Source organism: Anopheles darlingi, chromosome 2, assembly GCF_943734745.1.
Source record: "Anopheles darlingi chromosome 2, idAnoDarlMG_H_01, whole genome shotgun sequence".
Classification (NCBI taxonomy): Eukaryota; Metazoa; Arthropoda; class Insecta; order Diptera; family Culicidae; genus Anopheles; species Anopheles darlingi.
In genome coordinates, this window is record NC_064874.1 from 66,983,557 (window position 1) to 67,006,056 (window position 22,500).

Sequence of the window (22,500 nt, forward strand, 5' to 3'; positions counted from 1 at the left end):
TATCATTATAAAACACTGTCGGGGATAGTAGCGGGGCACCATTTCGATTTGACCTCGGTACGTTGCAGTTCATTTAGTGGAGGACAGCGTGCTGTGTAATTATGAAGTTAAGTGTTTGTTTTATTCTATTTTGTGCGATAATTTGGGTGAATGCCGGTGACCAACATGCTGAGCTAACGCTGTCTGGTGACATTGCAGTTTCGGATACCGTGACACAGTTAATTCTCGCAAAGTTAGAATACTTGCAGCATAAGTTTCTGGAGCTGCAGTACGAGTTACACGAGCATCGAGAGGAGAGTGCACAGAATCAAGCGACACAGGAGAAGACTTTCATTGACTTCCTGTGGGCTTTGCATCGACTCGAAGGCGATGTCGGACGTAATTTCACGGTGCTGCAGGAAAGATCGTGGCAGATCCTTGTTCAACAGACAGCGTGTGCCAATCATGATGCGTTGCGCGAGAAACTCTTCGATTTCATACCGAAACAAAACCAATCACTCATCGATTTGGAGCAAAATTTATTGTCCAACAATTCCTCTTTCAAACTACGAAAGCAAGATTGTGTAACTACAACTCCAGAGATCACCTCAACTCCCGTTACCAGCTCAAAACCAGCACCCTCGACGACACCCAAGATTGAACCTCCCTATTCATCCTGCAAGGATGTAGCATCAAATTTGTCTGGGACCTACTTAATTCGTGCCAATATTGGAAGTGATGCATTTCCCGTGTATTGTGAACAACAGCAGTTTGGTGGCGGGTGGCTCGTATTTCAGTATCGATACGATGGATCCGTGGACTTTAATCACAACTGGACTGAATTCAAGAATGGTTTCGGAGATATCAAGAAAGAGTTCTGGTTAGGGCTGGAGAAGTTGCACCAGCTCACATCGGCTCGTGCGAATGAGTTGATTGTGGAACTGAAAGACTTTAACGGCACATATAAATATGCCCGGTATAACGGATTTGAGATCGGAAGTGAAAGCGAGCAGTATAACCTAAAGACGTTAGGGACATATAGTGGAACCGCTGGTGACTCACTGGAGTATCATAAGGAGATGAAGTTCTCGACAGCGGATCGCGATAACGACCAATACAGCACCAATTGCGCTATTGATTATGAAGGTGCCTGGTGGCACAAAAGTTGTCATCTTTCACATTTAAACGGGCGATATCTTAACGTACACAGTGATAAAGCAATAAGTTGGTACTATTTCCAAAATAACCGTCGAGGAATGAGCTTTTCAAGAATGATGATTCGTCCAGTAAAGTAGAAATTATCATGAAATGTGTCACAGAAATGAAAGTGTCCCATAAATGAAAGAATACCAAGCAAAAATGTATCCAAATATTCATGAATAAAGGTATATTAACTAGCAGGCATATTTTCTTATTTTTTCAAAAAGCTAAAAGTTTAGAAAATTCATTTTGATTCGATTGGCTCATTTTGGCTCCATTTCCTAGAGGTAGATCTCTATATAAATTTTTCAAATATACTTTAAAACTGTAGCAGTTGGTAATGTACAGCTCAAATTTAAATGTTTGCATCAACTCCAGTCATTTGTTCTGCACTCGTTCGGTGCCATTTGGACAGTGGACATCCTTTACTAACTTTCTCATTAGAGATCCCGATTTAATAATTCCCCCCCATATGTCCAATACAGCGTGATTGTTGATTAAGTTGTTAAAATCGCTCTCCGCAATCTATTAGAATCTCCACACCACAGGCACCACCAGATTCGACCAGAAAAGGGCACTTCGGTTTCCAAAAAAAAAAAAATATATATAAAAAATCTAAGGAAAAACGAACCAAATCGGTGACCGAACGTCCGTAACCAATCCCGCATGGCCACGGCCACCAGTTCTTTAAGGTGGAGTTTGCGTATAGGTAGTGCACACTCCAGACAACGGCGCACGGACTCCACGGATACTGGACTCCAAATTACTCCGCCTCCATATCTGTGCCCGCCGGGCTTAACTTATTGTTATTGTTATGGTCGAAGTCGTCCTCAAACGCAAAGAGGAGCAAGCATCTGCGGTGGTGGGAAGAGGGAACCATTCCAGAGGAATTTAATGCTCTTACGTTTCAGCTTCTTGCGGCTTGATTATAGCTTTTATGGTACGCGCGCTCCAATATTCCTCCGGACGAGTGAGACGGCGAGCTTTCGCACCACCTTCCACCACTAGCCACCCACCTCCGATCCTCTGTGGTATCCGGGCGATCGGTTGGCGGTAATCACCGCCAACCCCAAAAGGCTCGGTCACGATGTTTGATTTATCAATCGTTTTCCACGCTGTCGATCCACGCTCGACTCCTGCCCCTGCGCTTTGCGGGGCGGCCATCGGGCGTTCTCTTTCGTTACGTCCATTTCTTCCCCTTTTTTTTGAGTCGATAGTCCGATCAATATAAAAAAAAACGACTCCGACTCCGACTCCGACTCCGACTCCGGGGGGACGACTCCTTCGGGGGTCGTCCTTATTTACCGCGCCATTATTTACTTTTCTTCCGGAGATCTACTACGCAGCGGATCCACCGAAATGGAAGTGTTGATTACGGCCGCTCCGTGACGAGATCGGACTATCGGAATCGGAGTTTCGGTTCGGGATTTTATTAAACGAAAAGCGACATTTAGGACACGTTTAGGGCGGCATTTCACTTGTCACTGAACGATCGACAAACACCTATCGGAGATCAATGCGGGGAAGGATCGGTTTTATGGTGGCCCCTTTGGCCACCCCGTTAAACCATTGTTGACCGCCAGCACCAGCCCACCCAATCGCGGATCGCAGAAATTTGTGCCTCGCGGATCCCATTTGCATCCCTTCCCGCTCTTTATCTCTCTCTCTCTCTCTCTCTCTCTCTCTCTCTCTCTCTCTCTCTTTCTCTCTCTCTCTTTCTCTCTCTCTTCTTCTCTTCCTCTCTCTCTCTCTCTGCATTCATTCTCATGAGCTCTCGCGTACTTCGCGGTCCGCTTATCGTGTTCCCGTTCTCTCCAACAACATGCCCGTATACACACACATACACCGAGCGCGGTGCTGGCCATCCCGCCAGCATCCCAGCCGCTAGCGAGCTTCGCGCCGGGCCTTTCGCTGGCCTGGCCGCCCGTTCCTTTTGTTGCCGAATTCCGATGGCCTCACGCGCGACCGGCGGCAGCGGCGACGGCGGCGGCGGGACCGGGCAAGGTAAGCTTTCGCGCGTACGATCAGGGCGCACAAGGCGGACGCGACGGACGAGACGGAGACGGAGACGGAGAGGTAAACACAAGACATTAGAGGCACACTACTACTGTGCATTTCCCACGCCCGGGGAACCCAGGCCGGGATTCAGGCCGCGGACGCGCGCGACGACGCCGTTTTCGTCTTCTCTACCTCTTCTTCTTCCTCTCTCTCTGTTCGCCGTTCGTCGCGCGGCAGGATCGGGACGATTCGGGCGGTTCCGCCATCACTCTCGGGCAACCGGGCAGGCGCGCGCGCGCCATTCTAACACGGCAGCGACGGCAGCGGCGGTGACGGCGACGGCGACGGTGGCGGCCGTTGCCCACATCTTCTCCGGGGGACGGATTCCGCTTCCAAAAGGATTTTGCTCGCTGCAGCGTGTGTGCCTTCGGGGCACAAGCAAACACACACACACACACACACACACACACACACACACACACACACAGAGGTAGAGATACCATGGCAACCACCGTGGCAACCGTGAAGGTTGCTCTGCCGCTGGCTCCGGATAAACGGTTTCGACAGCATCCGTGGGAGGTGCTCGCGGCGTGGCGAAAACGGTCGTTCGCCCACCGTGAAATCCAGAACCGTGATTCGGATCGCTCGATCGCGTCCGTGCGCTTATCGTGCGCCAGGAAGGCCACCAGAACATTTCCGAATCTCCCTTTCCCTCTTCTCTCCGGGAATGGACGCCAACGCGCCGCCAACAAGTTTAACGGGGAGGAGAGTACGCCAGGACATCAATCGCGCGCTAGGAGCTGGTGCGATCGACGGGGGGTGGTTTTTGGCGAACAGTCACGTAAAGCGTACTGGTACGTGAAAGCAACTTGACGGCTAAGAAACTGTCAATACGCGATCATTTCATGCGAACTTTCCTGTCGATCGATTAGTTGGATGTTACAATTTTTCGTTAAAAACTGCAAAAAAGAACAGAGGTTAAAGGAAAGTTGCTATCGCGACCGAGCAGCGTTAAGATGAAAGACGCTTTCTTTAAAATTTATGTTGTTTTTATCCAGCTCGGTAGGAAATTTGCTTGTGGTTTATAAACGTTGCAAAACAAAGATGCTATCATAGCCTGGCGTTTGGAACAAAGTTTCATAATTCACTAAATGACAGTTTCAGAAACATCCCGACAAGATTTCAGTGGATGTTCAGTCCGGGTAGAAAGTCCCTTGAAACTAGCAAGCGATGCCTTTTCCTGTCTTTCCAGGATTAGTTACATTACCATATTTGGGATATTTTAATTAAATTAATTATTTTAATTAAATTAAGCCACTTGACTATTTAGTAGCAAACTGCAAGGCGCCAAATGACAGTTTATGGCATTTGGAAGTTGTTATCGTGTACTAGCCTCCTTAGTATAAAAAGTGCAATCTCCCGGAACCGATTCCGATTCGGCCTGGCATGTCAGTAAATAACAGCTAATCCCATCCTCAAAGCCACCTACTGCGATCGGCTAGGCTAGCCAATAAGTCTCTAATCTGTCCGGGCGTCCCAAGGCGTGCCGTTTTTGAATTGAATTGAAAGTGATGTTTAATCACCACACCGTTAGCCTCCTCCCCACCACCCCAACCATACCCTAACTTGTTCCTAATGGGCCATTTCATTTTCTTCGCAGGTCGAGGGAAATGAGGTATTATTGAGTTAGTTTAACGTTTCACACGGTATCCCCCACGGACCGCCTGGCGCCTGGCGCCCCCCGAAAAGCAGAAAAAGGGTACCCACTATTATTGACCGCTACCCCGGTACACCCGCCCCCCCCCCCCCCCTCCCGGTCGCCTCCTCCCACCGAACGAGCGATGATGAGCGAATGATGAATGTGATGGTGTGGTTGGAATGCTGCGAATGGCCGCATAGTGGCAACTAGCGAGCAGCGAGAGAAGGCTCAAAAGCGCGCCCATCATGTCCGTTGCAGTAACTAGTAATTTGGACAGTTGGCCGCCCCATTCCGAGCCCGGTAAGAGGCAGAAACGCTGCTAGACTGTGTCTATGCTGCTCGCAAAACAACAACAACAACAACCAACAACAAACGGGAGACTAATTTCGGTTCGTCATAAATCATTCATTCCGCAGGAGACGGTGGACGGAGTTCAAGGGGCAGTGCAAGGATGCGCACCTTGCCCCTTGGATTGCGAACAGTGACTTCGACCATAGCGTGGCCGGGATGGTGGCCGGGATGTTTAGTTTATTGGTCGGCTTCTGCCTGATATGCCGGGGCCTGCCGTTGGTTATTCTAGTCCTCGAAATGCTCGAGGTTGATTGATGTCCCACCTGTTACGTCAAAACGGTCCCAGAAAGCCCGATGGCACCTCGGACAGATCATGCTCATGGCCAGCGTTCCTAGTGTCACGGCAGCAAACATCCGCGATCTGCTTTTTTTTGGTTCGCGGACAGTTACCGCTGCTGCTGGTGCTCCGATTTTTGTCATCCCGCTCCGCGAGGGAGGGTCATTGATGGGGTCATAAATTACGCGCAAATATTTCGGCAAATCGGTCCAGCGATAATTGAAAAATTCCTTCGCTCGGTGGACCCTGCGAAGGTGGACAACGGACCATTTACGAAACGAACGGGCGATCGTTAGCCAATCGGCAAAACCAATAAGGAACCCACGAGCCCCCGGGGAGGGGGAAGGGCGGGAGTGCGGGCGGTGCGGATGAATCCAAATTGTCGTTCCGTTGGTGAGCAAAAACCAAAAAACCTCCTTCCAAAAAAAAAAAAAACGCTAATGTTTGTCTCCGGATCCCGGGGATCGTAAAAATAAAAATATCAAACTAATTGATACATTAAAATCAAACGAAACGCTCGTAAATAATATTTAACTCCCCGGTCCCGCGCGGTCCCGCGATCTCCACACCGTGCGATCCTTACTGGTTTTTGTTTTCTTTGTTTTTTTTTGTCCGCTTCGAACGCATTAGAGTCGTCGGAACACCCCGCGCTCGCCCCGGGTTCGAGAACGAGATGATGCCACTGGCCGCGAAAGAACCTCCAACGAAACAACGCGCCCTGTTCTCTGCATGTGCACTTTATGATGTGTGTGGAGGTGCGGGTCAGCGGCAACCAAAACCCGACCCGGCGTCCTGGCGGTCCCCATTCCGGGGGTGCGTTTTTGGGTGCTGATCGAGATCGAGATCGGATCGGATCGGATATCACACGCGCACCAAATGCGCACCTCCGCGAGCGCCGCCGCCTTCCCGCTTCCCAGCATCCCGGATAATGCCGGTAAAGCGTCCAGCTCGCATGCCAGCAGGATCCCGCTGACGCCGCCACAAGAAGCCCAGGAAGAAGCGAAAGGGGGGAGTGGGGAGCATAATTAACCGAAACGAAGGTGAATATTTTGATGCTTCCATAAATAGTAATGATCGCATTAACATATAAAGCCATAATTTATAATACCCCGGCCGTGAGGCCGTGAGCGGTTTCGACCGCGACTTCTCCAAATTGGACTGCTCCGCAAAACAAACTTTTGGCAAACTTGTTCACGGGGTGCAGCACACCGCGTGTGTGTGTGTGTGTGTGTGCCGGTGTGTGATGTCTCCTGTTTGTTCCTGGCAGCAATTAACGGCAGCGATCCACACCCAGTACGTGCGAGTGGGCGGTTTTTGATCAAAACTATATTTTCCCGGCTGATGAGTCTTCTTCATTCGCGGCGATCGCCAATCGCGTGGCACACATTGAGTCATCTTTCTGCCTGTCTGACTGTCTGCCTGCTAGAAGGCTCTTCGCTTGCTAGATCGCGTAAGATGGCGCTGTTTGGAAGTGAGGTTATGGTTCACACCAATATGCGAGGCCGAATCGAAGGGAGTTCTAGGGTCCTATCGCTAGGAATGGGAACTGACGAAGGCCTTCCATCGGATGTAGATCGCTTTGGTTGACCTTTTCGATGATTTCTTCAAACGACTGTCCTCAACCGCCTCACCGCCTCACCGGACGGACCTCTGCCTCGTTCGAGTGACCGTTAATTGATAATTAAAGTCTTTCTCGAACAGCTTGTCGCTGTGCTGTTGTTGTGTTGTGTTGTGTTGCGGTGTTGTTGTTGTTGTTGGGAGTTTATACCTTCCACGTGCTGGTGGTCCGGGTTGGGGAAGAGGTCCTCATTTGGGCTTGGGCTGCGGTTGTGAGTTATTGATTGTAAAGCTGTTTGCAGCAGCAAGGCAGCAAGACGGAACGGAACACGGAACGGAAAAATTAAAATTAAAATGGCCACCAATGCCGGTTTGGTCTAATGGTGCGTCTCTCGGATTCACCCTCCTGTCTCCTTTACTCCCCCCCCTTCACCGCTCTCATAACAGCAGTAACATCATTATGACCGTACATCGTCACCGTCCCCATGTGTGTGGGACCTCTGTGGGGTCTGGCATGTAAGCTTGTTCGAGACAACGAGCATGTCTTTGTGTGCGCGTGTGCGTGTGCATGTGTGGCTCTGATTGATATTTATGATTGAGAGGGATTTACGAGCCGGTACCAATCCGTTCCAAGCCCGTGATGTCCGTTGCTATGGCGGGTAAATGAAAAAAAAACGTCGTCGTTCCCGTCATCGTCATCGTCACCATCCTTTTAGGCGCTGGCGATGAGGCCAAATCAAACATTTTGCACATCAAAGCACGCGCGGAACAGCGCGAATGGGTTTATAGTGGAGGATTAAGCGCAGCGCAACGCAGATTGATTTATGGAACCAACCAAACCTCCTATCCTTGTGTTTCCGGCCAATACATGGTTCCCTCGGTCGGTCCAAACTGATGTTTGTCCTCGCGCGGTTTTCATGAATGAATCATAAATGGGGCTGCGTCGTAGTGCGTGTGGTGCGTGTGTGCGTGAAGAGCGACGCGGTGATCTCATGCTCTTTCCGGAATTATTGATCGCTCAGCATAGGTCTTCAGCTTCAGGTTCCGGCAGCAGCCATTTCGGGCTAGTAGGCGAACGGTTGTATGAGTCACGGCAACTAATGCGCTCCATTCCTGTGGAACAGACTCATCACTTCGCGTAAGTCACGTCGCTGTCAATCATATAAACTAGCGAGCGGTTAGTTGCTCGGTTCCCAGTCAGTCCCCTTATAATGATCCAGCGCCACCAGCACTCGACTCGAGTCCAGGTTGTTCTCATGCTGGACCGGGACCGGGAGCCCACGGGATGATGATGATGATTGCACTCTCCCACAGGGCAGGGGTCCGCAGAGAGGATCACTTGCTCGCAAAGCGGTTGCGGCTCCTTAACGATGGTAGCTGGATGGTAGGCACGGTAGGTAATGTTCCATTAAAAGAAGCTCGCCTTGTGGCATTTGTGGCGGGGCAGCACTCCAGCATTCCGGGAGTCTGGTCTGGCGGCATCATTATTACGATCGTTGCTCCATGATGGCGCGGTGCGGATGATATGGTGATCAGTGTAATAACTCTCGGACTCTCTGGCACCGGTGGTGGCGCCGATCGTGGCCACCGATCCCTGGGCCGGCCCAGGTTACACACACACACAGGGACTGTATTCAATCAGTGCAGTTGCAATTGCAACTCAAGGGCATTCGCGTGGTATTCCATTTGGTTTGTTCTGCGAATCGCTGTTCGCGACAAGCTCGTAAAGTCCTGGCATCCCGGGCGTAAGGTTTGACCTCGCCATTCGCTGTGCGTCATAATTGCGTTTCATTGAAACCCTTGGTCTCCTTCTCCTGCACCGGGGAGTGTGAACCAATCGAGAGGACTGGGAACTGGAAGACTCGACGATAAATCCGACAAGCTAGCCAACGACCCAGGCCCAGGACCTAGGAAGGGAAACCGTTTCTGGCGAACGATTCCACGATCGCGACCTCTCGGTTCTAGAGCGTGTATATGGTATAAAGGGGCCATTCCCCGGCCTTTCGTGCCGGGCTACCGTGCGATCGGGGAAATTTATCGCTCCATTCTGGCACACACACACACACACATACAGGGGCGCCGGAAAGAAGGAGATCGCCGAGCGCGATCCCGAGGACGCGCCGAGACCGAACCGAACGGTCAAAGAGCGCGGACAGATCCACGAAAGCCACGAAACAAGCCACGGATAAGCGGCTGCCGTTGCTGGTGCTGGTGCGTCGCACGGTAGCGACATTTATGTTTGGCATTCCCACCACCACCACCTGCCTCCTTCTGCTTCTGGCTACCATGGTGCGCGCGAGAGCGAGAGGAGCAGCTGTGTAGAGAGCGGTCTCGCTCACCGAAGAAGGACAGCAGCAGCAGCAGCAGCAGTAACACCAGTGAGCAGTTACTAAACCTTTGATGAGTAGGCCGGTGGGGTCGGAGGTGGGGGACCTGCCTCTGCCACCCGCTTCCTTCACCCTGGGCCAGGTGAAGACGATCGACCCCGGACGGATGGGTTTCCCATTGGCCAGAAGCCAGCTAACACTTAACGTGGTGGCAAAAAGGGGCAACCGAAGAGAGAGAGAGATAGAGAGAAAGAGAAAGACAAAGAGAGAGACAGAGAGAAGAGAGAGAGAGAGAGAAGAGAGAAGAGGACCTCAGCATCCCAATGAGCAGCCAATCCGTGAGTGGGAATGTTGCGCATAAACTCCGCCTTCTTCGTCAGAGCGAGCCAGAGATACCAACCTCTTCACCCCACCCCACCGCACCCCATCTCACCCTTCACACCCTCTTCACCTGACCACCCCATCTACCCTCCCCCCCTAAATAGGACCCCTCCTGGCGTGCGCGCGTGAGCCAGGAGCGAGGAAGTGGCCACATCAATGAAGCAGCAATGAGCTACTAGTCTCTACGCGCCGACCGCGCCCTCCTCCTCCTCCTCCTACGCCCTCTGCCACCACCTTATTTTCCACCTTTTACCCCGACCAACCTCTCCTGTCCCTTCTTGCCCGGTTGCTGCTGTTGCTGCTGCTGTTGCTGTTGCTGCTGCTCCTGCGTTCGGCTGTAAATACCCACGAAGCCGATATACATCAATCGGCCGTAGCAAGGGAGGGGACCGGCAGGGACCGGCAGGACGGACGGACAGGGGCTCCCGCTGAGAACCCTCCCTTCTCTCGCTCTCGAGACGTACCAGCACACACACGCGCGCGCGCGTTCCCTGGCCGCTCGAGCGCTTACCGAGATGATGCTTCCTTCTATCTCGCTTCATCTGCCCGGGGCCACCGTTGGCCACGATCTCGTTCCAGCGGCTCGTTCGGGAGGATCGTCGTCATCGTTGTGCTCGTTGTGGTCGTTGTCGTCGTTGTCGTTGTCGTCGTCGTCGTCGTCGTAGTCGGTTTTATGTACGACGCACGCTGGCTCGCTCTGGCCGCCGGTTTAGGGCCGTATCGTGGTGTCCCGCTCGCACAATGGCCCCCGCGCACAGCCGCAGCGCTCGTCAGCGGTGGCTACTATGCCCGGGAAGTCTTTTGACTTCTGTTACTAGAGAAACGCGCACACACTCGCTCCCAGTCCAGCGTACTAAACAGGCCGCAACGGTGGGTTTTTTGGTAGCTTCCATCTTCGCAGCAACCATCGCAACCAGCAGCAGCAGCAGCAGCAGCAGCAACAGTAACCTCAGCAACAGCAGCAGCAACAGCAGTAGGCTAGCGGCTTCGCTTTTGCTCTCCTACCGAAACCGAACCGAGCAACCGACGCAAGGCGCAGCGCCCCAATCCCGAGGCTCGAATTCGCCAGCAGCACCAGCGGCAGCAGCATTAGGCTTTTGGCTTTCGAATCCGGTGTGTGTGCCTGCCTTGCCTTGCCTTGTCTTGCCTTGCCTTGCCTTGTCTGCCTGTCTACCAGCGCGCGCACGCTCAATCCAGTAACCGTTCGCATCCGCTCACGTACGGAGTTGTTTGTTGGAAGACGACCACGACCACGACCAGTTGTTTGCCTTCCTGACGCATCACCAACACTCATCACCATTCCCAAACGGGGGATTAAACACCGATAAATACGTTCACGAGAACCAAAACCGTGGAAGCGTGTTGCGAAAGTAGTGTGTTCCTGCGAGAAAGTATCACGAAAATCGTTCGCGGAAGTGTTAAGACTTCAACCGCAGAAGAGGATCAACAACAACACGACGTGTGTGCGACGACAACGGTGGCAAGTGTCAAAGCGATCAAGTAGTTTTGTTATTGTTTTGCTGACGGTACCGTACCCGAGTGTCTTTTGCGTAACGATCATCGCGTATATTCAATTGTCCTGTGTGTGTACGCGTGTGTGCGTGTGTTTGTTTCCCGTTCTGAAACGAGATAACATTCCCGAAAGTGCCAACCAACAGCAAAAGCAGCAGCAGCATCCTCCTTTGCAGGCTTCTCGGAAGAAGGTAAGTCCCATCCCCATCCACCCCAAAAAAACAAAAAACCAATCTCCCAATGTTCGCCATTTTCCCAACTTCCAATTTGTCGATCGTGCTACCGGGCTTTAGCCCGCCCACTTTTCGTGATGGCGCGTGTTACGCAAACCCCTCTTCCACCCTCCCTCCCTTGGTAGCTCTTTGCAGCGTTTGATGAAGTCTGTTTTCAGGGGGAGAAGGCAGAAGAAGAGGGCTTCCCGCGCCCTGGCGACCGGTCCCTGGCACGGTTCGGTAGCCAAAGTGCCGACGGGGTTTTCGTCGTTTGGTGCTGGAACAGCGCAGCGCAGCGAGAAGAGAAATGGCGCTACCGGCATTACGCAGACGCAAGCGGGCGACCGGGCGTGCGCGCGCGTGGGGCCGTGGCTACCGGTTTTTGGGCCTGGCGAGCCGACAGCAATGGCGCGTAACACGGTAGCGTCGTCCATTATTATTAAAAGGGGGATCCGCGGCGGTTGTGCGCCCTTCTGCTTCGCCTTTTTTTTTATTATCTTTTGGGTTTGTTTTGTTTTTTTTTCGGGGCTGAAAAGAAGGGAGATTTCTCGCTTCCGATGGCGAGCACACTCCAAAGTGGGAGCCAGCCGACGGCTAATGCGTCGTCGTCGTCGTCGTCGATGACAACGACGACGACGGTGCTTATCGGAGCGATCCGGTATCATCAAAGACAGCGGCGTGAAACAAGCGGCGGTTGCTGTGACCGAATAACCAATGTTTTGTAACATGTTCCCTCAATTAGCAGCGGCGGTGGCGACGGCAGCGACGGTGAGGCGTTCGTGGTGCCGCCGCCGCCGCCGTGGTCTGATTGCTGTTTTGCGCGACCGAATCTTGTCGATCGCGTAATCGGTCACACTGGGCCGGGGCACTGGGTGACGCTGGCTGGCTGGCTGGCTGGGTCAAATCTTTGCTAGAAGCCCCGCCCGATAAGGAGGGCCGCGTTCGCGTGTCTCGAGGACTTTTGTTTACGTTTTTGAGGGCACTGACAGCAGCATTCCTTGGCCGGCGGTACAGATCAAACGCATCACCAGGTCACCCCGTTCCGCCATTACTTCCGCTTTGATGAACCGAAACAGAGCGAGCGACAGACACCGGGAACCAGCTGAGGCAGAAGGCATGAGGGGCAAAGACGAAAGGAACGGAATCCCGTTACACCCAAAAGGAAGTGGACGGGAAGCCCGATTTGGGACCGGGCCCGCGATCAATGGCCACGCCACGGGTCGATCATGTTGGATCGCGGGGATGTTCAGCATTTTTCGTAATTTATTCACTGGCGGCGAGGTGAGCCCGAACACCCGCCGGGAATGTGTTTGTCCGAAATTGGCAACCATCGATGATGATGATGATGATGATGGTGACGCGACGGCCACGGTTGCTGTTCCGATTGCGATGAATCGAGGAAGAGGAAAAGATTTATTGCCGGTCGGTCGGTCGGTTGGTCAGGTTGAGAAATCGGAGGTGCCGAGGTTCGGAACGCGCGCGCCCGTTGTGTGTTCGCTCCAAAAAGCCGCGCCGGACGTTGTTAGGTGGGATGGTTGGAAGTTATTTACACACCGGACACACGACGGACACTGGAGCGGACCAAGCCAAGAGCTAGCGAAAGCTGCCCTCACGTCACGTGGATCCCAGTAACGTCCCAAGTAGGTTGCCAAGGAGACACAGGCGTGTTGTGTTGGTGTTTCTGTCAAATCTCAACGCGCTGACGTGTACGGCATTTCATTTAGGGGGAAAATGGTGCCAGTAGACGAATAAACAAACCTCGACTTGACTCATGGGGATCTTGAACATAAAGATGTTGCCGGAGCAGCATTTCCATTCCGAAATTCCCCGGCCCGGCATTCTGTTGAGTCACGAGGATTCATTTTTCATGTCGTGCGTGCACATGATGACATGATGGGCGAGATCGGCACTCGTCGTCTAGGATTCGTTGCATTCTTCACATTCTTCACTTCCACTCCACTCTCAGCATTCCAGTGACAATGGTCCGTTGCGGTTACAATCGATTAACGAACGAGGACCTCGGAGGATCTTGTGGTCCATGAGAAGGTTTGATCCTTGATCGGGATTCCTTTCCCCTGTTTTGGGTGCTTTCGATTGATGCCTGGCACTCGATGTCTCCTTCCAGTGCGGCCAGAATGGTGATCGAGATCAACTGCGTTGTTAAGGGCGAACAGTAATAGTCCCTTAGCGGCATGAATGGGAATTTTCTCTCGAAAAAGGGAATAATAACATTTATTGAAACCTTTCGAAGCCATTTTCGTCAATGAAACTGCCTCATCATCATTGATCCCTGCGCACGAAAAAGGAATAGGCTCTCTCTGGCCCCCTGGGTCCGAACAGATCCGATCCGAAAAAGCGACTGAAAAGCGACTCGTTGACAACTCTTCTCACTGCAGTAGGAATGCAGCGATTCTCCTTCTGTAGGGATGCAATGATGCGCCAACGGTTCTCCCGGGAATCATTCTCACCAGCACCTTTTCATGCCAATGATCCGTAGCAGATCGACGGCACGATCGATAAATCATTCCGCAATCCGGCGTTCATTGAGCTTTTCGGTTTTTGTGGGAGGTTCCAGAATTGACTCTTCGATTCATGCGTCGATGATTTTATTCGGCCCGCGTGGACCGCGTCTTGCTCAAGGTTCACGTCCAAGTGGCCAGTTCCACGAAGCAGCAAGTGTGCCAAACGCCTCGCAATTAGCCGCAGCTCGTGCGTCTTGTGCGGTATGCGGTGTACGCAACGAGCTAGAGAAAAATGGCCACACAGACGCATGAGTGAAGGAGCAGCAGCAGCAGCAGCAGCAACAGCAGCAGCAACAACGAAAACCGAACCGGCCTCGTTTTCTGCTCATTAATCACGGTGTCGCTTGTTTCCCCTTGAGTTGTTGTGTACCTTGAGGTACCTCCCCGGCCCATCATAAGACCATGTCCGTCCGTCCGTTCGTCCGTTCGTTCGTTCATCCGCACAAAGTGCACAAAGTGTGCCCGGGGACCACCCGAAACGTACGAAAGCCGGAGCGGGACTTCTCCTCCTTCCTTCTTCGGATGGTGGGCCGGCCGTACGTTACATTACGGGCAACATTATAACCGGCCACCGCTGCCACCATGTTTGACACCGGTGTTTGCAACTCGCCACTTCCTCATATGCCACGGTACAACACGCACCGGCCATTGCAACCGCGCGGTGAGGTGTACCAGAAAGAAGGAGTTCAATTAGCGCCGGCCATGGTGTGCATCTCCGCGTCTCTTCCGTCAGGGATGGGAATACCCTTGGGGAAGGTGTGTACAAGAAGTTGCGCTTAGCAACTTGTTCGCAAGTCGTTGTTGCGCTGGCCATTCACGATCACCTCGCTGGTGTTGCTGATGAAGACATTGGGGTGGCTGGTGAGTGTGTGCTGGTGAGACATCTGGCGTTCCGAGCGACGGGTTCGCAGGACCCTCTCCGTTTCGATGCTCAGTATCGTTTCGAATTCGAAGACAAAGACCTGAAAAGATTCCAAGTATTTCACGAGGTCTAATGTGTGTGTGTGTTTTTTTTTTTGCACAAACAAGGTTAGGACCTTTCTTCCAAAGTTCCGTTCCCCTTGTGGCCACTTCTTCGTCCACACTCGACCACGACCTACCACGACCAATGACGACCTCCCATTGATCTCTGGCCAAAAAACGTCCGGGCGTTGTTGTGTGTATCTATTTTGTGTAATAGAGTCATGTTCCGGCGGGGCGCTGCTGGATTCAGTGTGTGTGTGTTCCGTGCTGAGTGTGCAGTCTGCAGTATTGTCTGATGCCGATGTGGTCCGATGTTTATATGTGTTGTGACCCCCGGCGGCTGAAACCACACAAAACCAAACGGCCAAACGAAGCCTTTGCGAAGGCCTTCGCACTGCGGGTGGGAGGGCGATCGGGGATCGGGGTCAAGTTTGGCACAGCGGCAAACAATAGGCAAGATCGAAAGGACCTTGTGCTGATCGCAAGGACCGAATCCTTCGGCCATCGACAGGGTGGTCTTCGTTTTCTCGCAAACCATCTGCGAAACAGTTGTGAGAGAATCCTGGCAGAATCCACTCCAGCCCACCCCAATACTGACACACACACACACACAGTCGTCGAACTGACTCATGGCTCGATCGCGGACCGTGGACTGTGGTGTCTGTTCCAAGGCAGCAATCAACGCAAATGAATGGCAATTCCGTTCGTCGCGATCCTGGTAGCACAGTGGAAGGGGAAGGGGGGGGGGGGATAGTGACGATTGGATGGTAGCAGTTACACCTCGCCTCGCGGCACACACACACACACACACGCTATAAGCGCTACCGGCTGGTACGGCTTTAATGGGGTCTGGCGAGCAGGGCTAATGGGTTGGCTATTAACTTTACCGAATAGCAAATTGCTTCCCTCGAGATTCAGAAGGGAGTGTGGGAAGGGAAGGGGAGGAGGGGGTGCCATTTCGATCTGACAGTCTGACGGCCTTCCCCGGTCCGGGTCCGGGTCCGGGCGGGTCCAAAGGGTTGGTGAGTACCAAGTGTACACTCTCTGAATCATACTCTCTGATTGAACGACGCCCAAGACACGGCAGGTCCCCGCAACCCCTTGCACCCCTTGCCTTGGGTCAGGGCTGGCTCCCTTTTTTGCTGCTGCTGCTGCCGTTTTGAAAAATGACACAAACCTCGACGTGACGTGACGTGGCGCGATGCGATCCATAGCTCCAGTGCCAGCGTGTGTACTGCGTGACCCCTTACGTCATGCGAAGGTCACCTCCGAAGGTGCGTGCGATCATCGACCACGGGACCACCTTCCTTTGTTCGATGAGACTCTCGGAACATTAATCGCGCTAGTTGCTGCGACAACGCAACGTAAACGAATAAAAAAAAACTGGGGATAAAAGTCGTCGAAATGGCGTCGATATCGGAGTCTTGGGTTGAGGCTGAAGTTTGATATCTGCTCTCGCGGCGCACTCACAAGAAGTGTTTGTGGTTTTTGGCTTGTGCACCACGAGGCACGAGCCATCGATCCATCGATACATGTGTGTGTGTGAGAGAGTGTTCGAGTGTCGAGTTGCACCACCAACGGTGGAGGTTGAACTGCAAACAAATCCGCAAACGAAACGCGCCAATATCCCGTCGTCGATCGTAATTGATCGATTATGAAGCGAATTCGGAGCGAATTTCGAGCGAAATGCGATGCGCGATCGTTGTGGATTGTGGTTTTGTCTGTGGTCTCGAGCCTGCGGAGGGGAGTAACCTGATGCCAATCCCAGAGCACGCGCCACGAAGCACGACGCAGCAACTCTAATCCTGCCGGTGCCGGATCCATGTCATTTCGTTGACAAACTCAATGTTCAATACAATTTGGCCATTTGGCGGGGGGTGCCAAGACAAGACAAAGACTTTGCTCCTTTGCAAGTTGAATGGAGCCCCCGGATCATGGCAGAAAGATCGACTCTTTGCTGCAGCGCACTCGAAAACAGCAACCTGCAGTTCGCAGGCACTCCCTCGTTTTTTTTGGGCCGCATTCTGACATAAATTATTGTCGGCTTAATTTCCCACCCACTGGCTGCCCGGGGAGGGGGTCGATAAATCTCGATTAACACATCGAACCATCGAGGATGCACGGGAGTGTGTTTGTTCAGACCAGCTGCGCCTGCGATGTGCGGAAGCCCCCGCGGGCCTATCGTCGCCGTACAATTGAAGTATCACGCGTCTCCATTCCGGTAGCACTCGGAGTAGCAACAGCAGGAGCAACAGCAACAGGAGCTGCAGGAGCAGCAGCAACAGGTTGCCGCAGCGAGCGAGCTGACAGTCGAAACAGACTGGAAACGGCAGGACTCCATTGCTGCTGCTGCCGATTCCGATGGGCGTTTTGAGACCGTGCTGAGCTCCCACTGTGAGCTCTTTATTTATCTGTTCCGTGTTGAATCAATTAGGGTCGTGGATGCAGCAGCAGCAACAGCAGCAGCAGCAGCAGGATGCGCTTCATCAGCTCCGAAGTGTTCCTCGCTGTTGCTGTTGTTATTGTTGTTGAATGTTGTTGCTTCCACCGCAGCAGCACAAAGCAATCTACAGGTCTAGCTAAACAGTGTGTTAAAGCTGTCAATTACCCGTTTACGAGGGGAGCTAACGAGCGAGCAGCCGCTGCCTGAAGCCCCTTGCATCCTCACCCATTAGTTCCCCAACTAATGACATCACAACCTTCAACCGGGAGCAATGGCACCGCGTGTACCGTGCGGGTGCCGGTTGCTGAGGTGGCCAGTATGCGTAGGTTAACCTCCTGCTTGATGTACGAGTCGGAAACGAGTTCCAAAACCCACCAGTTAGCCATCATCATCATCAGCATCAGCATCAGCATCGGCTTCTGGTGGCGATCATCATCAGCAGCAGCAGCAGCAGCAAGCGTACGATCGGTGGCAACGCGATTACTGATCGCTGCCCACACGCACGCACGCACGCACACGCACATGAACTCTCTAAACGCCAACGATAATCACGGATCGAAATCGGTTTGATGGCCGCTAATTTCCGGACGCCTCGTAGTTTTTGTGTGTGTGTGTGTGTGCAGAGACAACCGGATCCATGAGAGGAGAGGCTGTGGTGTGGTAGCGCAATATCGATTAAAAGCCGCCCATCACCGCCACCGACACCACAGACTGGGCCACAGACTTTCGTGGGCTTCCGGCAGGTCGTGCGCGAAGTTATGCTAATTGCTTTCGGTGGCATCGTTGGGATCGGTCGGCCTGCCGGTCATAGTCCGGCCATATCGGCGTGGTTGGCGATAACGCCCGGTGGCGCCAGTTAGACAGATTGATCGTTGTGGTTGTGGTGCGTCGCTCCGTAGTCCCGGGGAGGTTTGTGTTTTTTTTTTGGCAGGCCTAGGCAGGGTGGTGGGCCATAAAATGTCAAGTAGCCGAGCCGAGAGCGCCGCCAGCTCCTCCGGATTGACAACCGCTTGGCAAGTGACGCGTCGGTGGCAAGTGGTGGTGGTGGCAATTAAGAGTGTTTTATCGCCGCCGAAGTTACGCTTCGCGTGAAGGTTGAACGCGATGACCGCGATGGTGGTTTCGTCTCCTACAGCTGAGATCGAGGATCACCCGGGGTTGACTTTGAAATGCTCTTCCCTCTCTCTTTCTCTCTCTCTCTCTCTCGCTTGCAAATGACGACGACGACGACGACGACGACGTCGAAAGATGAATCCAATGTGTCTTAAGCGCCAGCGTTTGGCTGACGGATTAACTGATCGTAGATCGTGCTAACCGGATAGGTTGGATGGATGACGTGTGTGTGTGCGTGTGTGTGCCGGAGGTGAAAGTACATTCCGGTGCGTTGACGTGGTCGTTGTGGTTGCGAGATGAGGCGTCGTGATTCATTCCCCAATGTGAACTGATGTCGAACCGGTGGTCGATTGCATCGGAATGCGAAAAAAAAAATGCATAAACTGCATTCCGGGAGAGGTGGTGCGAGTGTGCACTCTCCCTCTCTCTCTCTCTCTATCTCTCTCTTTTCGTTTGCATCAACTACTCGTTGTCACGTTACTCTAGTACTCCACACCTCGAGTAGTACTGCGTCTAAGGTCTAGTGGTGCACCGTGTCGTGACTTAATTTAAAAAAATCCCAGCCGCCCAGTCCAAATATCGTATAAATATTTACGATTTGTTTGCACGCGGTAAAAAAGGCCCATTTTGCGAGCAATTTAGATAAACACAGCTCGGGGCACGGGGACGGGCGAGCAGTTCCTGAAAATACCCGGGCGCCTTCTTTTAACCAGCTTCTTGCTTTTTTCTTTCTTTTCTATTTACGGTCGCGTCTCACGCTTTGCAGTAGCAGCATCACCAGCCAGTCCGGGAGTATTAGTCATTTCGCGTCCGGAAGGGGACCACATCACATTACTTCGTCTGCAGTCTGACGTCACAGACCAGCCAGTTAGCCCGTGAACAGCAGCAGCAGCAGCACGACGACCAGGAAGGAGCAGCAGCAGCAGAAGGAGGAGAAGGAGGAGGCGAAGGAGTAGCACGACGAACAGCTCGAGTATATTTCACGCAACGCATTTTGCAACACCCACGTGTCCACCATGTTTGCGGTAATGCGTATTGACAACGACGACCGTAGGGCCGACTTCCGTCGCAAGATGCGACCAAAGTGCGAGTTTGTCTGCAAGTTCTGCCAGCGGCGCTTCACCAAGCCGTACAACCTGATGATCCACGAGCGCACGCACAAGAGCCCGGAGGTGACGTTCTCCTGCGAGGTTTGCGGCAAGTACTTCAAGCGGCAGGACAACCTTCGCTCGCACAGGTACGTATACGTATTGGGTTTGATGTGTTAGGTTTTTCAGAAGGAGGAGGAGAAGAAGGACTGTTTATTGTGCCACTTAGACAGTCGATTGTTGACTTGACGTACTTTGGTGGCAACTGCCGTCGCCTCATCGTCGTTGTCGTAATCTAGATCATCGTCGATCGTCGATATCCAAGTGTCCGTTGATGGGAGCGTTTTGATTAAAACAACAAACATACTCGACCACCGTGGCGTTGGCTGTTGTTGCCGATGATCTCAAGGAGGTGATCTTCAGCGGCAGTCGCCGCCTCAGAAGCCTCAGCGAAGTCTCGGAGTTGGAGTGAAGGCGAGCATCCAATTTTGATCCGGCTCAAGGGCTCATTTGTTCCGCTTCACTTTGTGCGCCAGATCCGTGCGATCGCGATGCGATGGCGGCGAGTGTAAACAAACGCGATCACTCGCTGCACGCGACAGAAAAGGCCAGTCACGGTTCACCCGAAATCATATTAGACGCTTCGATAAGCCGCACGGAGTGCCGAGGTTTACGGCTTTACGGCTCTTTGGCGCGCGCACTTACGTTGCCACTTTTCGTCGATCGTTCCCTTACCATTTCATTCCCCTCCCTTCCTATGATCTGTGTTTCTTGATCCTCTCTCTCTCTCTCTTGGGGTCTCTTGGAATGGCGCGGCAGATCTTTTCTTCTTTGCCGAGCTATTTGTAGCGCGTCAATATTGACGTTGTTGTAGGGATTATTTGTAAAGTACACACAAACGCACACACGCAGAGACGTCCTCTTTAGCGGCATCGATTGGCCGCATCGGTTGGTTATTCTGCTGCTGCTGCTGCTCCTGCCAGCATGCCAAGAGGTGTGATCCGTGGCCGTGACGCCCCATTTCCGTCCTAATATTGGGCAAATATTGGAAAGGGAATGGTGGGTTCCGAGCCTGTGTGTCGTCGGTCGGGGGACAGCAGCTGAGCAGAGAGGTTGTGCTGAAGAATTGCAGACTCGGCGACTTGGCCCTTTCCTTATCAGCTGTTTGTCGCCGATCGTCGCTGCCCGCTGCAGCCATGATGGTGGCGCGAGTTTGACGAATGACGACGACGATGATGATGATTTGGGACCATCCCCGGAGGGACGGCGGCAAACTTCAATCGGCAAAAGGCCGTGGCGTGGCCTGAAAACGTGCACGACGTTATCAGTGTGTGCCATCAGTTTACGACCTTACATCATTAGAGCCCGCGGGTCCGACCATCCTCACGTACTATCACACACACGCACACACACACACACGCATTATCTGACGCACACACTTGTTGTTGGTGCGTTTGCGGAAGGTTAATATTTGTCGAATGCAGGTCTGAGGTAACCAGCGATCTGCTGATCCTGCACCATTCCGTTCTGTTTGTTCTTTGGGTCGATTCGATCATTCCGAGGCAATTATGGCGACGGCGGCGTCGGCGGCGATCCTCAATATTCATTCATTAGGAGCTTAAGATCAAGCAGTGTGGAGTGAGGGACCCCAAAAGCCGTTCAGCGTGACACCTTCGAGAGAAGGGGGAGAGCAATAGAGCAATAAACACGATGGTTCTGGCTCGTGATAAGTTACGACCGAATGCGTGTATCATATGTCAATCGGCCAGCAGGCCCCTAGACCACCACCACCACCACCACCACCGAGCTGGTTCCAAATGGTGTGATTAGCATTCAGCAATTCCAATCCCGGCCACTACCACCGGCGTTGCTTGGCAACACTAGATCTTTCTCTCTCTCTCGCACGCTCTCTGCTTTGTTGTGAGGTTTTTGAGGGCGCTGCAATCATCGTCGTGTGTCGTCTGCGTGAAGAGAGGAGAAAGAGATGTTTAGAGCGATCCTTCGGGGGGCCCCGGGCTCGTGTACGGCGTCTTGTGTTTCCCACAATTCCACGGCCAGGGGGGGGGACTCGGAACGGAGGGATTGTTTCGGCGTGACAACACCACTCCAATGTGTCACTTCGCACCGCGCAGCACCGCCAGCGGCATGCGTCTTTCTGACGCGGAAGATGGATCTTTTCTCACGCTTCTTGATCGCACTCCAACCTGAACCCGGGAGTCGGTGGGGAGAGGGGGTGTGGTGGACACGCCGACACGGACAGTTTCGTGCTTGAGCGAGCGCGTAACCTGAACCCCTCGCTCTGGGGCTCGTGGCTCGTAGGTCAGCGGCTAGGCAATAATTGGTGCGTTTCTCACTTTTATTGTTATTCATTTGAGGGGGAGGAGAGGACAGGAAAAAGGGGTGTCGTTTCATGTCTTTTTACTGTCCCCCCCCGGGGAGTTCCATTCTTTTTGGTGGAAATCATGTTGCGAAGTTCCGTAGGGACAACGTTTGTGTTTGAATTTGAATTCTATTTAGCACTCCTTCGGTCTGTATTTTGATTGTCAATGAAACTGAAGCTGAATGGGGAATTCGCATCGGGCAGTGTTGGTAAACTTATTCTTAGTGTATCGATTTTAGAACATTCCCATTGTATTGTTTCTTCAGCACCTTCCTAGTGAATAGGATTAATCGATTGTTTGTTTAATGCTTTTCTTTGTCTTTTCCCTTTCCTACTTCTCATCCACACAGATGCAGTCAATGTATTTGGCGGTAAGCACTTTGACAAAATTCCACGATGTACCCACACACACAAACACACTCACTCCTTTGCAAACAAATACTTATCTACACGAAACACACTTCTTACTCAAGTTAAACAAAAGCAAATCAAAACAAC

At 52.6% G+C, this 22,500-nt stretch overlaps 2 protein-coding genes across 3 annotated transcripts in view; both read left to right on the forward strand.

Moving 5' to 3' along the window:
• The window catches only part of LOC125959468 (fibrinogen-like protein A), a 1,760-nt gene extending 486 nt beyond the window's left edge, over positions 1-1,274 (forward strand). The window contains exon 2 of the mRNA XM_049692291.1: positions 555-1,274. Within this exon, the coding sequence (XP_049548248.1) occupies positions 555-1,274 (720 nt within the window). The remainder of the gene's footprint in view (positions 1-554) is intronic.
• An 18,146-nt stretch (positions 1,275-19,420) lies between these two features.
• LOC125952662 (protein drumstick) overlaps positions 19,421-22,500 on the forward strand; it is a 7,741-nt gene continuing 4,661 nt past the window's right edge. The window contains exons 1-2 of one of the 2 annotated variants that reach the window (XM_049682275.1): positions 19,421-19,771; positions 22,353-22,373. In XM_049682275.1, the coding sequence (XP_049538232.1) occupies positions 19,551-19,771; positions 22,353-22,373 (242 nt within the window). In that variant the 5' untranslated portion in view covers positions 19,421-19,550. Of the gene's footprint in view, positions 19,772-22,352 lie in introns of both variants that reach the window. The other variant, XM_049682276.1, reaches the window with a different exon arrangement.